Source organism: Pelodiscus sinensis, chromosome 1 (assembly GCF_052426305.1).
Source record: "Pelodiscus sinensis isolate ZL-2025 chromosome 1, ASM5242630v1, whole genome shotgun sequence".
NCBI classification, from domain to species: domain Eukaryota; kingdom Metazoa; phylum Chordata; order Testudines; family Trionychidae; genus Pelodiscus; species Pelodiscus sinensis.
In genome coordinates this window covers 271362530-271382444 of record NC_143052.1, presented here as the reverse complement: position 1 = coordinate 271382444, position 19915 = coordinate 271362530, and the positions used below count along the sequence as shown (strand labels likewise).

General features: G+C 38.1%; 1 protein-coding gene and 1 long non-coding RNA gene across 20 annotated transcripts in view; one reads left to right on the top strand and one right to left on the bottom strand.

The window, feature by feature from the left end:
- MYCBP2 (MYC binding protein 2) overlaps positions 1–19915 on the bottom strand; it is a 376578-nt gene that overhangs the window by 33981 nt on the left and 322682 nt on the right. For 17 of the 19 annotated variants that reach the window (XM_075918843.2, XM_075918849.2, XM_075918851.2 and 14 more), the window contains 7 exons: positions 19423–19647; positions 16536–16601; positions 13576–13815; positions 12584–12682; positions 7445–7525; positions 5990–6256; positions 83–366 (listed from right to left, as the gene is read on the bottom strand). In XM_075918843.2, coding sequence (XP_075774958.2) covers positions 83–366; positions 5990–6256; positions 7445–7525; positions 12584–12682; positions 13576–13815; positions 16536–16601; positions 19423–19647 — 1262 coding nt within the window. The remainder of the gene's footprint in view (positions 1–82; positions 367–5989; positions 6257–7444; positions 7526–12583; positions 12683–13575; positions 13816–16535; positions 16602–19422; positions 19648–19915) is intronic. The other 2 variants (XM_075918845.2, XM_075918859.2) reach the window with 1 other exon arrangement.
- On the top strand, positions 3723–6087 carry LOC149525741 (uncharacterized). The gene is made up of 3 exons (XR_016348432.1): positions 3723–3819; positions 5045–5267; positions 5951–6087. It is a non-coding gene; the product is annotated as an uncharacterized LOC149525741 (long non-coding RNA).

Genomic DNA, 19915 nt, shown 5'->3' with positions numbered 1-19915 from the left:
ATTAAATAGTTCTAATAGGGTACAAATATTTATTTTCTGGCTTTCGTTTTCTTTAGCTTGACAAAATATAGCTTCTACCAACCTGGAATTGAAAATCATTGGAAGTGTAACTGTAGTAACTCCTTTGCCTGCAGCAGTGCCAGCAGTTCCAGTTATAGTGGTTCCTTTGGCTTTTAGCTGGACAGTGAGTGCTTTGGCAATGCACCCCAGGAACATGTCCAAGATACCCAGTTTATTCCAATCTCCTTTTTCTGTTGAGTGAATAATATCACTTATGTCTGCTGGTGGCAGAGACTTTACTCCTATGATACTAGCCAAGCGACTAGGGGTCACCTCTGGCAGAACACGTCTTAATAATGATGTGACCTAGGCAGAAGAGCCAAAGCAACACAAAATTAAAGGAGATAGCTGAATTTTCAAAACTATATTCAAAAGCATCTTTTACTTATTTATAAGATATTTTGTGATGTCATTTTCATAACCGTTAATCTACTTTTAACTTCTAAATAATCTCTCAGGAATTTTTGTAATGTTTGTACAATACTTTGTAGATTGTGATGTGCCATATAAATTTCATGTATAATTATTATGAATGCAGTTACTTACAGCAAAATTGCAATAAAATGGAGTATTCAAGCACCTTTTGAAAAAATAACTAAAACCCGATGTAATGACAATCAGATTGTATTTCGGTGTAAGCAGAATGCAACCCAGCACATATATTCATAACTAAGGCTTGAGATTTTCAAAAGCACTATGTGGTATACTTAAGAAAGACCATACTGGATCAGACCAAAGGTCCATCTAGCCCAGCATCCTGTCTTCTAACAGTGGACAATGCCAGATGTCCCTGCGGGAGTAAACAGAACTGGTAATCAAAGTGATCCTTCCCATCACTCATTTCCAGCCTCAGACAAACAGAGGCAAGGGACACCATTCCAACCCATCCTGGCTAAAAAATATTGATAGACCTTTGTTCCACGAATTTATCTAGTTCTCCTTCACAACATCCTCTGTACAAGGAGTTCCACAAGTTGACTATGAGGTGCATGAAGAAATGCTTCCTTTTGTTTTAAACCTGCTACCTACTAATTTCATTTGGTGACCCTGAGTTCTTATGGAAACAAGTAAGTAACTTCCTTATTCACTTTCACTGCACCTGTTATGATTTTACAGACCTCTATCTTATCTCCCCTTTGTCTCCTCTTTTCTAAACTGAGAAGACCCAGGTCTTTTTTATCTCTCTTCATATGGCACCCATTGTACACCCCTAATAATTTAAGTGTCCTTTTCTGAACCTTTTCCAATGCAAGGTATCTTTTTTGAGATGAGGCGACCACATCTGTACACAATATCCAAGATGTTGGCGTACCATGGATTTACACAGAGGTAGTAAGATATTCTCTTATTCTCAATCCCTTTTTTAATGATTCCTAACATTCTGTCTTATTAACAAGAAGATAGGAAAATATAAAAAGCAATAGTCAAGCACTAAATTGTCATCTTAGGGCTGAATGCTGCTTTGCCTGTGCCAAATGTGAAAAGTCAGCTATCAGAAATACTTACTAAGAAATACTCTTATTAAAGATTTAAGAATTGAGCAGATAGGAAACTGATATTACAGTAACTCAAAAGGAAAGGAGGAAACTGATATTACAGTAACTCAAAAGGAAAGGAGCCTAATCTGGTGTTACTCTGATTGTTGGTCACAATTAAAGTCAACATATTCTAATAGAGGTCATTCAGTTGCCACAATTAGCTACTGAACTGAACAAGAGTTCTTCCCTAATATCTTACCTTTCATTAATTTTGCAAGTCTCTTGCTTTTGGAAAAAATTCAGACCCAGACAAACTCCTACTATCAAACTTTCCTATTTTAATACAATACTCGTTTGGTTGGTTAAAATAAAAAAACATAATGAAATCAACAAACAACTAGGTTATCATAGTAATGTTAACATTGCCACACTGGGTATAAGAAATATTTCTCTGTTTCTATTTTGCCATGCTTCTGTTTATGTTGCTAACAAAGATAAAGTACAAAGGATTTGAAATGTGACCCAGTTAACATTGTTTCAGGAAACTTAACTCCTCTGGTTTCCTCCTGGGTTTCCCTACCTGCCCCATGCCTGGTAGTGGGCCTTGTGTTATTGCTGCCAAGCTGAGTGACATAACTGCAATATTGCTTCTAGGGCCTTGTACTCTCACTAATAGCCGTATATCTGGAGTATTTCCATTAGGAGCACTCAATCAGTCCCTGACAATGACACTGTTCTCTATTAAGAGATACTTGCACACAGAATTTTAGTTTTCAAACTTCAATTTTAATCGTAGCCATGTCTAAAGTAGTATGGCTAGACTTCTTTAAAAAAGGAAAAATAATGGTTCTCAGATTTTAAAAAATAATCTACTTCTTGTATTTGAATAATTTTGTAATAGTGCCACATGATAACATTCTTTGTAAATAACAGAGAACTTGAAACAGCTGTTTTTAAAATGGATTTCACTTGTCCTGTAGTCACAAACAGGACAAGACATGGGCGCTGAGAAACTATGGCCTTGTAATAATTTGAGAATTAGAACTTCCATGTTTTTTAATTAAGCTTCTAGCACTCCCAATTTAAAAAAAAAGCTTAAAAAATGAGTAGTGCAACTTATATCTGACTGAATCAACAATCTGAAAGAATTGGCTCAGTGTGCTATGAATTCCTCTATAAATATCAATGTGGTAATTCCAACACTCACGGCTTCTCCAGAGTTGTGTTTGTGGCAGGAAAAATGCCACTAGTTCAACCAGCCTGGCACCCAACTGAATAAGTGCATTCACACATGTGTGGAGTTCCCTTGCTGGCACCTCTGTCAAACTAGTAGGAAGAGTAGATACCTGCTGCCATTAATGTATCCATGAGGGGATGATGGAGCCCAATGTTACTACAGTAGCAGAAAAATAGACCCCATGTTGCTATCCCAGCCTTTTTAGAGTCTCTTCCCAGTTGGGAGAATAGTTTGATGCCACAGGATCACTTTGTGAGGGCAGAGCAAAGAGAGCACACCTAAGAGTGCTCCCTCTAATGGTGGTCTTAGGACTCCAGATTGCATTAATTCCGTCTTGTTCAGTTTAAAGGTTGTGTTGAACTGACGATTGTCAGAGAATGGCCTAGAAGTTAGGGGTCTTTCTTTATATAACATTGCATTTTTTAATGTTTTTTCTACCTATTTCCTGTGTGTTGGTAAGATACTATCTATGGGAAAAAAATGAAAAAAGATAGAGAAAATAATTCTTTTAATTTTCAAAGGGTATTATTGTGCTTCACTAATATGTACTAAACAATTTTAAAATTTAAATAAGCAATTCTCCCCTCCTCTATGGGCCCCTCACATAACAATGCAAAAAGACCCTTAGAACTCTGTGCAGATGTGGAGAGAATTTCCACTAGCGTAGATTCACATTTCCATACAAGGCTTGCAATGCAAACGTCTAGGGATGAGATGCACTGGGATGCAGAGTGAGAATTTGATATTCTGAATTGGAGGGTGGCAGAAGAGTATATCTTGCAGCCAAAGGTATCCAGTCACTTATGCTCTTGGGTCTCGGGGTATAGACTTAAATTGCGGGGTTTTAGCCTTGTGATTAACTGAGTCTATCACAGGTGAGTTCGGCTGGGGATGCGTGAAGAGGAAGTCCATGTCTTTTGCAGGGACATAATTCTTGAAATTGTTTTAGATAGCCCACCGGTGGAGAGGGAAATATCTGGAAAACTGCCTCATCTGTTCTAGTGGATCTGGGGTCACGTGAGGAACTCTTGGAGTCCAAATGAGGTAAATTGTCGTTATCATTGGAGCCTGCTTGTGTTGTTACTGAGGGCGCGAGAGACGGTGAGAAATGCGCAGAAATGGTCGGGGAGCACACAGTTGTGTGCTGTTGTGATGTAGAAGTTGTATCCCTTGAGTGGTAAGCATGGAGGAATGTGGCCGATACCCCTGCCCATGGTTCCCAAGGGGGTCACTGAGGCTGAAACTGCTGCAGAGGATACATCCATGGCTGGTTGGGCCATGGGGGATATTGTTGTAGGGAATGATCCCAGTATGAATGCCAGGAAGCCATTGATCCCGACAGAGGAATGGCATGATGAGAATTTGCTTCTATGTCCGCTGCCATAGTCATTTCTTGGTGAGAGCAGTGTAGGGAGTGGGGAGCCCTTTCTGGGATAGGAGCGTGCCCGTGAGCATGAGACTCCCCTGAGGAGTGCGGCGAGCAAGTTCCTGATAGGAGAGGTGTGCCTGGCTGAGGAGATTTTTGTAGGTACCACATCTTGTGCAGTGCTTTCTTATGCTGCGGTGCCAGAGCGCGTTTGAGACTGGTCTGACCCAGGATGGTCTGTTCAGGCACTGTAGTGGTGCTGGTGGGAGTGGGTGGGTGGCATATGAGGCTTTGTAGGTGCCGCTGCCTCAGTGGCACCGACCAGTGCAGTGTGCTGGGGTTCCAACTCAGCTCTCCTGGCTGGTGTGGACTTGAGCTTCTCTGTGGTACCGGAGACTGATGGCACCAGGGAACGAGAGGATCTGGGCAGTGCTGATAATGAGCATGCTGGGGAAGCTCGCGAAGCCTGTGAACTTTTTGTGATCTTTTGTGGGGTGGTAAAGCTGCCCTGTCATTCTGGTTTGGCTGTCCCCATGTCTCCTCAGATTTGTCCCATGATGGTTGTAGGGACTTTCCCCAGAGGAGATTTTTGAGCTGAATTTTGCAGTCTTTTCTGGCTCTGGCTGTCATATTCTGACAGTGCAGGCTCATGTGCTGCATGGGTGTCTCCTAGGCATTTAACACAGGAGGCATGGCCAACAGAGATAAGCACTGAGTCCGGACATGAGTCACATCTCTTAAAGCTGGGGGAATCCGGGCATGTTGAAGGAAAAGCTGCCGCAGTGGCGCTTCTCTCTCTCTCTCTCTCTTTTTTATAGCGAATGTTGAAAACTGTCGTTAACTGACTAAACTATGAAGAAACTCTAAACTAACTGTAGTATTCTTTTCTTTTTTCCCCGTCAGGAAGAAGAGCACTGCTCTGACTCAGTCTTCAGCCGAGGACAGCAGAAAACAAACTGAGGGGGCTTGCGCCGCGCATGCACTCGGCAAACAGCAGCAGCGCGATATGCTGGGTGTGCAGGAGCGGCGTGAGGGGCACTGCTCATCAAAAAATCTCTGATTGGCAGTGCAAAGGTGCACCGAGACCTGAGTGGAGCACCCACAGGGACACCACTCAATGAAGAAGGTGTAGTTCTGATTGCAAAACCAGATTCTATTATAATCCCTGTTTTCAAATGGAAATAACTTGTGAATAATTTTGTATTCAGACTCTCTTCCAGAGTCGCACTACAAAAACATGTTATTTTATCTGAGAAATAGGGGGCTGCACCCCCTACTCGCTAACCCCCGTCTGGCTGGAGGGGGGGTCAGATGGTGGAGGGGACCCAGTACAGTCGTGTGTGTGTGTGTGTGTGTGTGTGTGTGTGTGTGTGTGTGTGTGTGTGTGTCAGGCTCAGATGGCAGAGGGGACGCAGGGCAGCCTGCGTGGGGAGGGATCAACTCCTTCCAGGCAGCACAGCCCTCCGGGCTGCGGAGCTGGAGCTGGAGAAGCCCATACCTGGAGGAGATGGTACCTAGGCTGGCCACAAAAAGTGGCTGGGGATGGAGGTGGGTGGCAGCATGAGGACACAGATGGCGTGATGATGTCACTCTGTTGTCCTGCAGAATTTTTTTTATATTTAGAGAGATATTTCATGCCTCACATTTGAGGATATTTTGAATTTGACAGCGAAAATTATATACATATATTTTGCTTAATGAAAATAAAAATAAAGTACACAATTAAATTGAATAAAAAAATCAGTTCACATACATAATATACTGACAAGCACATTATGATCTACTTTTCAACACTGGATTATTTTACAGGAAGCACTGCAGGTGATAAGGAGCAGGGAGCACACTCACCTGTCTCTGTACCCTGGGAGAGGCAGTATGCAATAGCGAGAAGAGATCCTGGAGTAGAGTCAGCTGCTGAGCCAGGTACTGACGACCTACATTGGAACCACTTAGTGCCAGAACCATGGACAGCAGCTCAAAGCAATAAGCATCAGAAGAGGCATCTTCATCATTAGGCTGTGAGTTGGCATTCTCCTTGCTAGAGATTGCATGTTCCCATTCCTCACGTACACGGGTTGCTTCCATTCGGATGGCCTGGACTATATGAGCACATACCTAACCAAACAAATGCCACACACAGAGTAGCTTAGTAAGATCTAAAAAAATCCAAAACACCATCAAGACTGCAACATAAATCAAAACACCCGTAAAATGTAGCTTGTTTTTCTCCTATTACTCCCATTATAAAAAAATAAGGATAAATATGTACTTACAATACTGAATTTGCTGGATTTTGTTAGTTTGTCACGATATCACTTAACTATATTTTTATGTAAAATTCAGGAAAATATACAACTAGAAGTACATATACCTTCCCAAAAGCAAATACCTCCTCTTCAAGCTACTTTATAATCTCTCTTCTAACCACATATTTAAGAAATGTTAGAGAAAAGAATAACCCCAATTATTGTTATGTACATATAAACGTTCTTAAAATGTACATTATTTACGCAATAGCATGTTAAAAAAGTAAACCTATGTAAAAGATTTTGAAGCTTTTAAGACTGGGCTTTTCAAAGGTGCAAATGGGAAATGGGCACCCAAATTTTTCCAAAATTAAATGAGGGATGGGTACTTAGTTTTTTCAGGGTCGTTTGAAAATCTCTGCTATATTATTTGTCCTTCAGGAAATGGCTAATCTATCTTTGCAAAAGAAGAATGAACTTAAACAAAAATATCATAAGAAATTTCTTAAAGTTACTTCAGATGCACAGTAGTCACTTTTTGGTAATTCTGTAAAAATATGAAATAAAAATCAGATGAAGCTAAACAAAACCAGAGATCCAAGTATTTGAAGACTTTGTGGGTGAGGTATTTTCAGGATTCAAACCCTGATTTCCTTGCTGGTCTTCGTCCATAATCTAAGGAATCTAAACTTCTTTTTAGGTGGCAGGAAAAGGGAGACAGTGTTTTAAACAAGTATCTAAAATGGATAGCAGAGGCTCATCTGAAATACTGAATGAAGTACTGCAGCATTAACAATTACATTAGGACAATCTGTAATCCATTTAATAATAATTTTAAAAGAAGGTTCATCGAATACAATTTTATTTGTAGTTACATTTTGAAGCCAAATAATAAGTAATTAAATATGTAATTTATAGTGAAAACAGAATCTTAACTATAGTGAATATTATTAAGGAAGAAAAATGTCAAACAACTCAAGATTATAATTATGGTCTTTTCCAATAGCTACAATTTAAGGTAGACATTTAACTTGCAAGAACAGTGCATTACACAAACCTGCTTTTGTAAATTTGTCAGTTTGCTCCTGCTGAAAATGATTCCAACCATGTGCTCTTTCAGATCTGCATCTGAAGTTGCCTTTATAAAAAAAAATCAGAAATAACATTTGAGTCAGACTTTCTGAAGCATTTCTGAACTACTGCACCAATGAATTAGGAATGTCAATCTATTATGTATTAACAGTGAACAGATGTAATATACAGATGTATAGCAAAAGGCTATGTAATCAAGATAATTAGGAAAACTGACTGAGGCCAACCGATTATTTCTTTCCTGTTATGTATATAAATATAAAAGTTCAAATTACATATTCTCAGATACCTCTCCAGCAAGCTTAGATAAATGACATTCAGTCTTCCAAGACCCATCCTTATGAATTCAACTTAATACTAATTACCAATAATCACATTTTTATAAACTAATCTTCATGGACCAATTTTAGAGTCTTTATGTATTTTAATTTAAATGTCTTGAGAAGGAGAAATGCAAAGGATTTATAATATGTATCTTGTTATGACAAAGACAACAAAAAATAGAAAATATATTTATCAGAATCTGCCATAAAGCATCTGCAGTTAATTAAGCACTTGTGAAACGTGTTGAACTAACAACACTGGAAACAGAAGTCCTTTATCCAACCTGCTCTCTCAGACTGCCTTGCCACTATTCTGGATGAACTATTTTGAGCAGGCATAAAAAATAACTTGCCCATTGGACTACAAGCCAACCAAGTGGGACTGGGCCACTTATAAAGTGTCCAATGAAAATTATACTTGTAAAGTACTAGGAACTGGGACAGCTTTCAATTAGCAATATTGTAACAAAAGATTACAAATGCTATCACCAGCCAGATAAGCCCATTCCTTTTCTATTAGTTTTACATTCTAATAAGATTTTAGTTTGCCATGATCAATGAATCATAACTCCACAATGCTCTTGATTTTTTAAAAACATTAATTTTGAAACAGATTTTGTTGTCACAATGGAAGGACAGATGAGTGAGCAGGCATCTTATGGAATAAATTGATTGTGACCATGTAATAACATATGTGCACAAGACAACAAAACTATGGAACTACAGTTGCACACATGACCTTAATTCTTACATTTTTCTCTTTGGAATTTCCTAGACTTAAAAAGTAAAGACAGAACCAAACTCTTTCATATGTAACTGTAATATAACTCCTGACATTTATCTTCAGCAGCATTTGAACCATGGACCTTTTCCATGTCACCACAAAACTCTACCACTTGAGCAAAAGGACTAACTATAACATCTGGCACCATAAACAGGATGTCTGCATACCAGTGTAAAGAAATGCAGCAGAATTACATTGTCTTTACAAGTGCAATGAATGTATCAATTTTGTTGTAATGTAACAACTGCACTTGAATTGTAAGGAAGAGTGTAATGTAACTTGTGCATCCTTGGGAAAAGGGAACTGTGTAAATATCAAGAAAAGTCTGTATGCCCAGTATATTTGATATATGTCAATCAACTGTCTTATATCTGTAAAGGTGATCTCTCAAAATGGCTGCCAAAATTCCATTTTGGATGAATTCTATTATCTGGCATCCATCACTGGTCTGGTTTGGGTCACGTCCCACAGGTATGCCAGTTACCTGTTAAGATTTGAATACAATGGGATGTGTGGTATGATGTGTCAACCAATCAATTTAAAGTATGCTAATAAAGCATCCTTTAATAACCAATCATCGGTACTTGTTTTTTTGAGCGGTTATCCAATCAGTTTAAAGAAGCATCATTCTGCAACCAATCGGTTTAAACCACGGAACTCCTGAATATTCACAAACCCAGGCTATTTAAGCCTCTGCCACGCAGCAGTTGTTGTTGCATCAGGCTGCTCTGGGTTCGTCAGGTTCCATCGGGTCTTAGGTCAGGCTAGGGAGTGAATGAGGTCCAAGTCTTTGTCCTAGGTTTTGGTATGAGAGAGGTCTAATTAGTCTTTTAGGCATAGCTGGGCGGAAGGCTCATGCTATCCTACCACTTAGGCTTAAATTAGTTTAGTTAGTATAGGTTTTAGATTAGATTTAGATATCGTCGTCGTGTCTGTCCGGCAGGCTGCGTCGGTTCGAAGCATTTCGGCCGTCTTCGAGTCTGTTCGGCGGGTGCGTCGCGATTAGTTTAGGTTTTATTTTAGAATAGCTTAGAATAGGAACAGAGTCTACTACCACCGATCCTGCTGCTCCGAAGTGTGGAGAAGAGGAGCCGAAAGCCAGAGGCTTCGTGGAAGACGAACCAACCGCCGCCGCACTCAATCTACACTTCAAGGGATCTCCTTGGTAGTTCCTTGCCCGAGGCTCTAAAACAGCCAAAGGCTAGAAGGTCACCAAGCGTCGGGATCGTCTGCCGAGGGACGCCTGGTTGTTTCTCGCGCAAGGCTTTTAATTAGCCAGAGGCTTGAGGTCGCCAGCAACCCCACCATCGTCCCTGCGCCGTTTTGACTCTGTAAGTAGTTGTAGGAACCTTGGAGGGACTTCCCCTCAGGGTTCATGTAAGCATAATAAGGGGACTGCCCCCTATTTTTTTAATCGAGGTATCTGTCTGTTAAATTTAATCTTTATAATATAGTCTAGTGGTTGAACCTTACTTTTGTGTTAAGTTTTTATTTGTGTGATGCCCTCTGAGTTAGACAATCTCCAAGTGATCAGATACTAGTGGACACCTCGCACCTGAGATACCATCCCGAAGCGGATGAGCACAGTTATTAGATAACTGTTCGGAGAGCTATTTTCCATAGCTTCTCTAATCTGTTAATTAAGTTTGGTAACAGAATTTGGTGACCGCGGCAGGACTCTAAAATAGTGCTTCATTGTCATCTCAGAGGGTTTTGACGTATAAATAAATACCGTGATTAAAATATAGGCGTGTGGTTTGGGGGATTGTAGGTTTAGATAGGTAGAGGGAGTCATAGTTGAGAGGGAGTTTGTACTGGGAACTGGCCACTCCTAGTTTAAAATTTCCACTTGGCTGTGCCCCAACGCCTGCCCATCCCTGTGATGTTCCTTACCAACTGGCATTGCCCATTAGCGTAGTTCAGGTGGATTTAGAGATAGTCCCTTAAGTAACTTTGTCTGTTCGGGGTTGGTCTTGCCACTGCAAGAAACCTCATTTTTAAACCCCTTTAGCGGTTTTTCTTTTGTTAGAACGTTACGCCATTTTGAGGCTTAGAACGTTCGTGGCGGGCCGCCATTTTAGAGATATTGGAGCCGCCATTTTGAATACAGAACGTTCTATTGATTTGAATATAGAACGTTTGGGCTGCCTGGGCAACCACAGCAGTGTCAAAGGTTTAAACCCCTTTGAGGTTTTTTCTTTTGGAACGCTCAGTGGCGTTGCATAGCAACTACCGCTTCCCTGTGCAAGCACTCCAAAGGTGCTGCGCAGCTAATTTTAGCACTAGTTTCAAAGTAAATTTTGCAGGACAGAGGCCTGATCAGCCTGCTGTTCCTGATTAACCCAAAATTTACCAGGTTTTCCCAGATTTATAAGGATAAGGTGAGGTCCTTATAAGTCTAGCATGGCGGCAAAGAAAGTCTCCAAGATCTTCGGAGTTGAAGGGAGCAAGCCGGCTGTGCAGATTAATAAACTTTATCTAGAAGATGACATTAATGTTTTCATTAAGAATGTTTGTGTTTGGGAAGAAAAGGATTTGATTGGGACAAAATCCTTAGATAATTTTAAACAGATGTGGGAAAATTTTGTTTTAAATAGACCTACACCTAGCAAAAAGAATAAGAAAAGAGCTATTATTCAAGGATTAGCTCTGGTTGCCAGATCATTGGATAAGGAAGTGAAAGCCTTATCAAAACAGCTTAATGACATACGAGAGATTCGACTGGCACAGGACATAATAATTGACCAGCTAAAAAATGAATTACAATCGAGTGAAAGCAAAAATGATACCTTGAGATCCCAAAGTGGATGAGCACAGTTACTAGATAACTGTTCGGAGAGCTATTTTCCATAGCTTCTCTAATCTGTTAATTAAGTTTGGTAACACCAGCCATTGGGAGGAGAATGCATAACAGATGGTTATGTATGCATGAGAGTCTTTTAAAACAAAGCACAGAATTTGGCAGAATATAAATTTTTGTTAATCCTTCTGAGACACAGTGTGGCCTAGTGGATGAAACTTGGTGTGATGTGGTGTCTATCCCACCCAAGCCTGAGGAGGGGAAAAAGAGCCAATCAACCTTGTGATGGGGCACTTGGAGGACAGTCTGGGCTGATAATGCCTAAAAGCTGATGAAGCCCAGCTGGAGGAAGAGCTAGGACAGGCACAAAGAGAGGAAGTTGGTGGCAGGAAGAAACTTGACAGGTACTCTCTAAAGAGGAGGCGAGATGGCAACAACAAGGGGGAAGTTCTAGAAAGAAGTCTTGAGACACTACCTTGGAATACAGACACTTGCAACAACCTGAGAGGGGTGAAACAGTCATAAAGAGCAAAGGAAGCTCCAATGACAACCAACAGTTGGGGGAAGAGAAGAGCTAGAGAAGAAAGGTAAGAACAGGCCTAGGGAAACAGCAACAGCATTTGGGGTTGCAAAGACCACGCTTGTATAGTCTCAGATGAATATGAAACCTTGTTCAATAATTAGGGCACAGAACTATTAACACCAGCTTGCAGAATGAAGTGGGTCTAAAAGTCTTATTTCTCCACTTGTTTCATTTATAGACTCTTTCTCTACATATAGAGTATTATTGTCATAGCAAAGTGGTTCTACAGTTATTCTACAACTGGTTAACAACACAGTAAAAGCATCCCGATTGGATAATAATTAAAATCCCACTTTGCTTTAGTATCACATGCTCAAAGAGCCATAGGAGACACATTAAGAGTCACTTGCGGCTCCCAAGCCTAAGGATCACTGATTTGTACCAATATTACTATAACTTATGACAACCTATAGCCCCCAATTATTCATCTAAATATTAATTACATTGAAATACTGCTATTTTTTTAAATAGGCAAAGGCAGCAGTATATACTGTTATGTGAAAAATATCTGGAGTAAAAGGATCTATTATGATATGAGTAAAATAAAAAATGACTGAAAATCATCTGGGGTATCTTATTTCAGTAAAATAATAACCGTAGAATATAAATAATACATTGTGTACTTTTTCTTCTCCTTCCGGGGAAGACAGCAGTGTTTTTTCTTCTTGTTCTGGGGTTGGCTCAGCATCTCCAGAGATGAGTTTTCCAAATACCTGTGACAAGTTATAACAAAGATGAAACAAAGTTCAAAACAAGGCTCATATGGACATACATTTTTTCAAGCTGACAAAATAAGGAGAGTTATGCCAGCATTCACTGTAGTTTTAAAATAGATTAACATTTATTAGCTCTGTATGCCATGTAACAGATTTTCTGATTGCTGGGAACAACATAGTAAAGAGAGGCGTTTACACAAGCAGTCAGCAGAGAAGTTTCAGCTGCTAACATTTGATTAAAATATGTCTCTGTTTTAAAAAGCCTGTCATTCAACACTGAAAATGTGTAGCTTGCTCTCCAATTTCTGTGATATCTATCATCACCAACACACACATGATGGCAATTCAAAATATCTATATTTATATTACTTATATTCCATCATCACCGAAAGGCTCTGCTCAGGATCTTTTGTTACATAATCCCCCCTGTAAAGTTTATGATTAAAAATGACAAGACAGAGGAAAAAAAAGGGATACAGCATCTTTTTAAATAGAATGTACTAAGGAGATAGCAGGTTTGGACAAAAGAAATGGGAAAAAAAGGATGAAAGGGAGAAAGCATGGGCGGACGATATAAAGTAGAATGTTGTTGATACTGCAAAGAAATGGGATCCTGCAGGACAGCAGAATGGTTAAATCAAAAAAGGCAAAAGAAACAAACTATAAAAAAGTACAATGTAAAAGGTCCAGAAATAAATATATTTCATTAACATTTTTAATCACTTTATGAAGTAGTAATTCTTCAAGTTATTTTCTAACATAGCTAACTTCTACACTACCACCACACATTTAAAAAAAATTGCCTTCTCTTTAAAGGGATAAGTAATAAAAGCTCAACTGCTTTCATGTTAGCCAATGTTTCACAATATTAAATAGTTGTAATGTCCCACCTGGGATGTAATAAGGCGAAATACTCGCAATGTTTCAGCTTCACAATTTCTTTGCTGAGCAACACTTGCTGAGATCTGGCCTGCAATTTTAATGCTTTCACCATCTTTCCATCCCAGTACTTTTACTTGTCGAACTCTTAGTGTGTTCTCTGGGCCCTTCAATTCAATTTTGATGATATGATTATCTCCACCAGGAAGTTCACTTGTTACCCAGCCAATGTGTCTTGAATCCAAATCAACCTGATGAACAGAAATATAAAGATGTAAATTTGAAATACAATATCAGGCTGAATGAGTCACCTATTCCTGATGAGTTATTGGTACAAATTATCCAGCACATATTTTAGAAATTACTTATAGCTTATGTGACACACAAATAAGATTACAACATTACTTTATTATAAAACTATCAATCTTCATAGGTCAAGATTTCAAAGTCTCAAATTATCAATTAAAAAGACATACATGAAGTGGGTTTTACTCACAAAAGCTCACGATCCTGCATATCTGTTAGTTTCTAAGGTGCCGCAGTACTACTTGTTGTTTTCAAAATTACAGACTAACACAACTACCCCTCTGAAACTTTTCATTCATTTTTGTCCACTTTTAAAAGCCCAGTTTAAAAAACAATCAGTACAAAGTCTTTTTTGTTGGTTATCCAGTTGCACCACAGAGTCTATTTTATGTTATCAGCAGCAATTAAAAAAAGTATAAATCATTTTGATGTAAAGTTCTTTCACCTCCTTTAAAAAATTAATTGTCCTAAATATACAACATGGTGAAAATAATTTAATTTTTCAAATTCTGTGGCAAAGAAAAAAATACAGAAATAGTTGAAAACCTGACCTTGCTGAAGTCAGTAACTAATTTCCCATTTACTTGAACAGATACAAGATTTCACCTAAAGTTGTGGGTTTTTTAATCATTAGCAAACTGTATTTAGATTCAATTGAAAATAAGACTCAAACTTCTCTGCAGAAAAAAAATGAACAGCAATAATCATATTGTTTGGATGTGTCATTCCACAAAAAAGAAACTAACCTGATAGTAACTGTAGTTCTTTGAGATGTGTAGAGTGAGTAACTGTTTATTTTTCTTCTGAGTGCTCATCCATATATGTATTCACTGTGTTGATGAAGCACATCATCTAGACTGCATGAGGTAAGTGGTAGGAGTCTATCTACATAGTGATTGTGGAACAGCCCTATAAAAATCAGTATCTGATTTGGATGCCTCCACAATAGAATAGTGCTGGTAAAATGTATGCACTGAATACCAGGTAACTGTCCTACAAATGCTCAAATTAGGGAATGTCTCATGAAAGCAACTATTTTTGCCTATACCCCAGTTGAATGAGCTGTGCCCTTAGTTAAGTGAGCTGTGACTGCTATAGGTGAGGTAACTGTCTTGCTTTACTCAGCACTAATGAGACCTCAGCTGGAATAGCGTGCAAATCTGGGTGCCACACTTAGGACAGATGTGGATAAACTAGAGACAGTTCAGAGAACAAAAATAATAAAAAGTTGCAAAAATTGGGCCTGTTTAGTTTTGAGAAGATAGAGGGAACCTGAAGGTAGGAGTAGTAGTAATGGGGTTAATCTGCAGCGAGGGAAATTTAGGTTAGATATGAGGAAAACCTTGACTTCCAAGGGAGGCTGTGAAATCCCCATTAATGAAGGTTTTTAAGAAAAGGTTGGACAAATATCTGAGAGGGTTGGTCTTCTAGGTTTATTGGGTCTTACCTCAACACAAAAAGCTGGACTTCATTACGTTTCAAGGTACCTTCCAGCCCTACATTTCTGTGATTCTATATGGCCAATAATGGTCATACTAAAAACACATTTAGTAAGAAAATGGTTTTAGATGTTATTTTCAAATGGAGCAGGATGAATTAACAATAATGTCAACAAGGACTAAGTACCACATCTTGGGACACAGCACATCAAGGACGCTATTGCCCATTTGCTTAAGATTTTAGGAGCCTTAAAAGATACAAGGTATCTAAATTTCCATTTAGTCCAAGACTCAAAAAGAAGTTGCTTACTCGTGTAGCCAATACTTAAACAACTAGTAGTGTGTCAAAGTAACAATGCCAATCTACTCTTTTTCTTGGAAGCTAAAGAACATAAGATAAACATAATATGATCATGGTTGCTTAAAAACAATGTGGAAATGTACTGTTGTATTCCGAACAAACTATACGTGAGAGAGAATTCCTGCTAGGCATTTGTTTTCATAGGAGGGAATTGCAGTAATCAAGCTTCATGGTACTGACAGCTGTTCCAAAATCACCATAGATTAAAAGAGGAGCAGATGGTGCAAATTGCACAATTTAAAAGGTCCCCCCACTTCTGTACAACATCTAACACAAAGCTTTCTATGGAAAAGGCAACGGTCAAAAGTGATAACAATACTGTAACAAAAAAGATTGTCTTGTAGTATGAAGTTTAAACACAGTGGCTTGGAATAAACTTCCTACTGATTCTGACAAGTCATGAAATCTCACTACCGTTCAATTTGCCCATATGTAAAACAGTAATAGTACTGTGAAAGCCAAGTTTATAACATGGTTAAAAAAAAGATTTTGATAAGTTCATGGAGGATAGATGCATTGATGGTTATTAGCTAAGATGGGTTAGGATGGTGTCCTTAACTTCTATTTGCCGGGAATGGGCGACAAGGGATGTGGATGGTTCATTCGATTACCTGTTCTGTTCATTCTCTCTGGGACACCTGGCATTGGCCACTGTCAGAAGACAGGATAGTGGGCTAGAAGGGCCTGTAGTCTGACCCAGTATGACCATTTTTAAGTCTCCCAGCACTGCGGGAAATTAAATTTGTTAAAAACTACTTGTAAACTACTTCCTCTGATTGACTGTGTGGTATGCATACTAAGGATTTTTTTTTTTATCGTTAACAAAATATGTTATTTTTACATTCAGCAACATATAATTACTTACCTGCTTTATTCTGCAAAGATCTTCTACTGTCTTACCAGTCAAGAAAGTAATTGAAGTCACTTTGTTCTGCAACAGACAAGCAAAATCATGAATTTAAATAAAAACCTCCACAACTAATTCCAAGGGTGAATAGCATTATGGTAATTTCTTCCATATTAACATGGAGTGCCTTATCAGAGACACACAATTAATGGAGTTGTGCATTTAATTTCTTAAAAAATGAGATATCTGTATATCTAAGGCAACTGAAAGTTCTTATTACATACAAAAAGTAGAAACAAGAAAGTGTGTAAATAAAAAAATGAAAGTGATTTTATATTGAAAACTTAAGAAAGAAGAATTGCAGAAAAGTTCCAACTAAATCTGTAAACTTTTTTTTGCATCACCGTGTGCACCTGAAATCAGGACATATATGAAACACAGGGACTTACGCATATAGTAGTATGGTTGCATACTACATGGAAGTACCCGGGGCAGTGCTGCTGGATTCTAGGGTACTCTATACACCGCTCCGTCTAGACTGCAAGCCTCTTTCGAAAAAGAGTGTTTAGACTACAACCAGTACTTTCGAAAAAGCAGTTTGCATTACATAGAGCCAAAAAAGGCATTCTTCCTTGTAAAACGAGGTTTCCCGTGGTCAAAAAAACGGACATGTTCTTTCGATTTACTTTCGAAAGAATGCGGAAGCAGTCTAGACACAGGGGAAGTTTTTTTAAAAAAAAGGCCACTTTTTTCGAAAAAACGCTGTAGTCTAGACACACCCCTGGATACAGATACTGTGGCAGCTTTAGATTTATTCAAAAGCTGAGGTATTAAATTAAATGAATCGCTGCAGCTTTCCTTGTGTCATTTAATTTATATTAAGTTCAATTAGGGCAGTCAAGTGATTAAAAATTAATTGTGATTAATCACACTGTTAATAACAGAATACCATTTATTTAAATACTATTGGATGTTTTATACATTTTCAAATGTATTGATTTTATTACAGTACAGAATAGAAAGTGTACAGTACTCTCTTTTTTATACAAATACTTGCATGATAAAACAAATAATATTTTTCACATAATTTAATAAAGGTAATGAAGTCTCTTTGAACCTGCAAAGGGAGAATTACGAGACAAAAAGTAACTGTGTTCAAAAACAAAACAATGTAAATTTTTAACATCTTCAGGACCACTATGTTTTACTTCTTGTTTAGCTAATCACTCAGACAAAGAAGTTTGGTTATAATAGAGAGGAGATAATGCTGCCTGCTTCCTGTTTACAATGTCATATGAAAGTGAGAACAGGCACTGTTTTAGCTGGCATTGCAAGACATTTGTGTTTCAGATGTGCTAATGGTTCACGTATCCTTCATGCTTCAACCACCTTCAGAGGATATGCGTCCATGTTGTTGATGGGTTCGGTTTGGTAATGATCCAAAACAGTACAGAGTGGCATGTTAATTTTCATCATCCGAGTCAGATGCCAACAATCCAGGATTAAGTTTCTTTTTTTGGCAGTGCAGGTTCTGTAGTTTCCGCATTAGAATGTTGCTTTTTTAATACTTTTGAAAGCATGCTCTACTTCTCATACCTCTCAGATTTTAGACAGCACTTCAGATTGCTAAAACATGGAGTAAGTACTGTTGCTATTTGTAGAAATATCATATTGGTACTTTCTTTGTGTTATGTCATATTGACTACGAAAGTATTCTTAAAATGAACAGATGCAGAGTCATCATCTGAATCTGCTATAACATGAAATACATGGTGGTCAGAACAGGAGACATAGAGTTCTCCTGCCAAGGAGTTCAGTCATAAATTTAATTAACACATTTTTTTATAACAAGCATCATCAAAGTGGAAGCATATTATTTGGATCTGGAATGGCAGCTGAACCACAAAGAGGCATAAGAATGTTTAGCATATCTGGCATGTTAATACCTTGCAGTGCCAGGTACGAAAATGTCTGTTCTCATTTTCAGGTGACATTGTAAGTAACGAGCAGGCAACATTATCTTCTGTAAACATAAACTAATTTGTTTTTCTTAGAAATTGGTTGAAGAAGAAGCAGGACTGAGTTGACTCGTAGGCTCTAAGTTTTACATAGTTTTGCTTTTTTGAGTGCACATTGTATAACATTTGTAAACTGCACTTTCACAATAAAGAGACTGAACTACAGTACTTGTATGAAGTTAATTGAAAAATACTATTTGTTAATCATTTTTACATTGCAAATATTTGTAATAAACCAAAATGAGCATTGTACACTTTGTATTCTGTGTTGTAATTAAATACTTTATAAATTTTAATTGGCCTATTGTTTAACAGTGTAATTAATCATGATTAATCTGTGATTGAAAGACCTACATTCAATGTATTTTACACATCCTCTAAATGTAAACATTCAGTTTGTTACACATAATGTATCGTTTTTCAGGAGAAAAATAGAAATTACAGTAATAGGATGGTGATAGTCATGATTTTCTATATTTGGGAGACTAAAAATGCCATTTGGGATTGTTGGAACAAACTTTCCAAGTGGACATTTGTGCAAAAAACAATCAGAAGGGAAACAGTTAATAATGTGAATATTAAAATTGTAATGATTAGGTTTCAAAGTTAACCCACTGAGAACGAGATGATTCATACCTCCCAGTCTTAGGCTTCGTATAGACAGCCAAACTTGCTGAATCACTTTACACTGTTTATGTTTGGAAGCTTACCTTTATAACCCAAAATTTAGAAATTTAATTTCTTAAAATGAGAATTAGATTCAGGTACAGAATTCTGAACTAAACAGGATACAGTAAGTGGTGGGGAAGAGGACGATAATAAAATTGTGACAGAATAATACATAAGGCCCAGGTTGTGTACCTAGTAAACAGAAGAATTTTTCTTACCCCAAGATCTCGGGAATTGTCTACATGAACAGAGACATAGCGAGCATTGATTCCTTTTACACAATTGATAGTGATGTTCTTAGTTTTATTTTTATCTTCATCTCCTGACTCCCAGAAAGTTTCTGTGGACCCATCTGTCAAACTGCCAATCATGGCTGGTCTGCTTGATGTTTTGATGTCAACAATGCTGGTTAGGTCTTTTAGGCAAATTACTATACACAATTCCTGTTAAAAAAAAAAAACACTTAAAATCTCACAAACGAAGCCCAAGTAAAAAAATGTCGAACACACTTTTTAAACCAATACACTTGCTAAATTAATAGAAGAAATCCGTGCATGAGTAAGTTATATGATCAAAGCTCCTGATTTACTAAGCTTCAGTGATCAGGGGAAATACAGTGGATAACAGTTCCAGTTGCTAAAGTGTAATAAGAACGGAAAAAATGGTCAGTTTATTTTTTTCCTACTAAATTTGCATATCCTCTCTTTACTG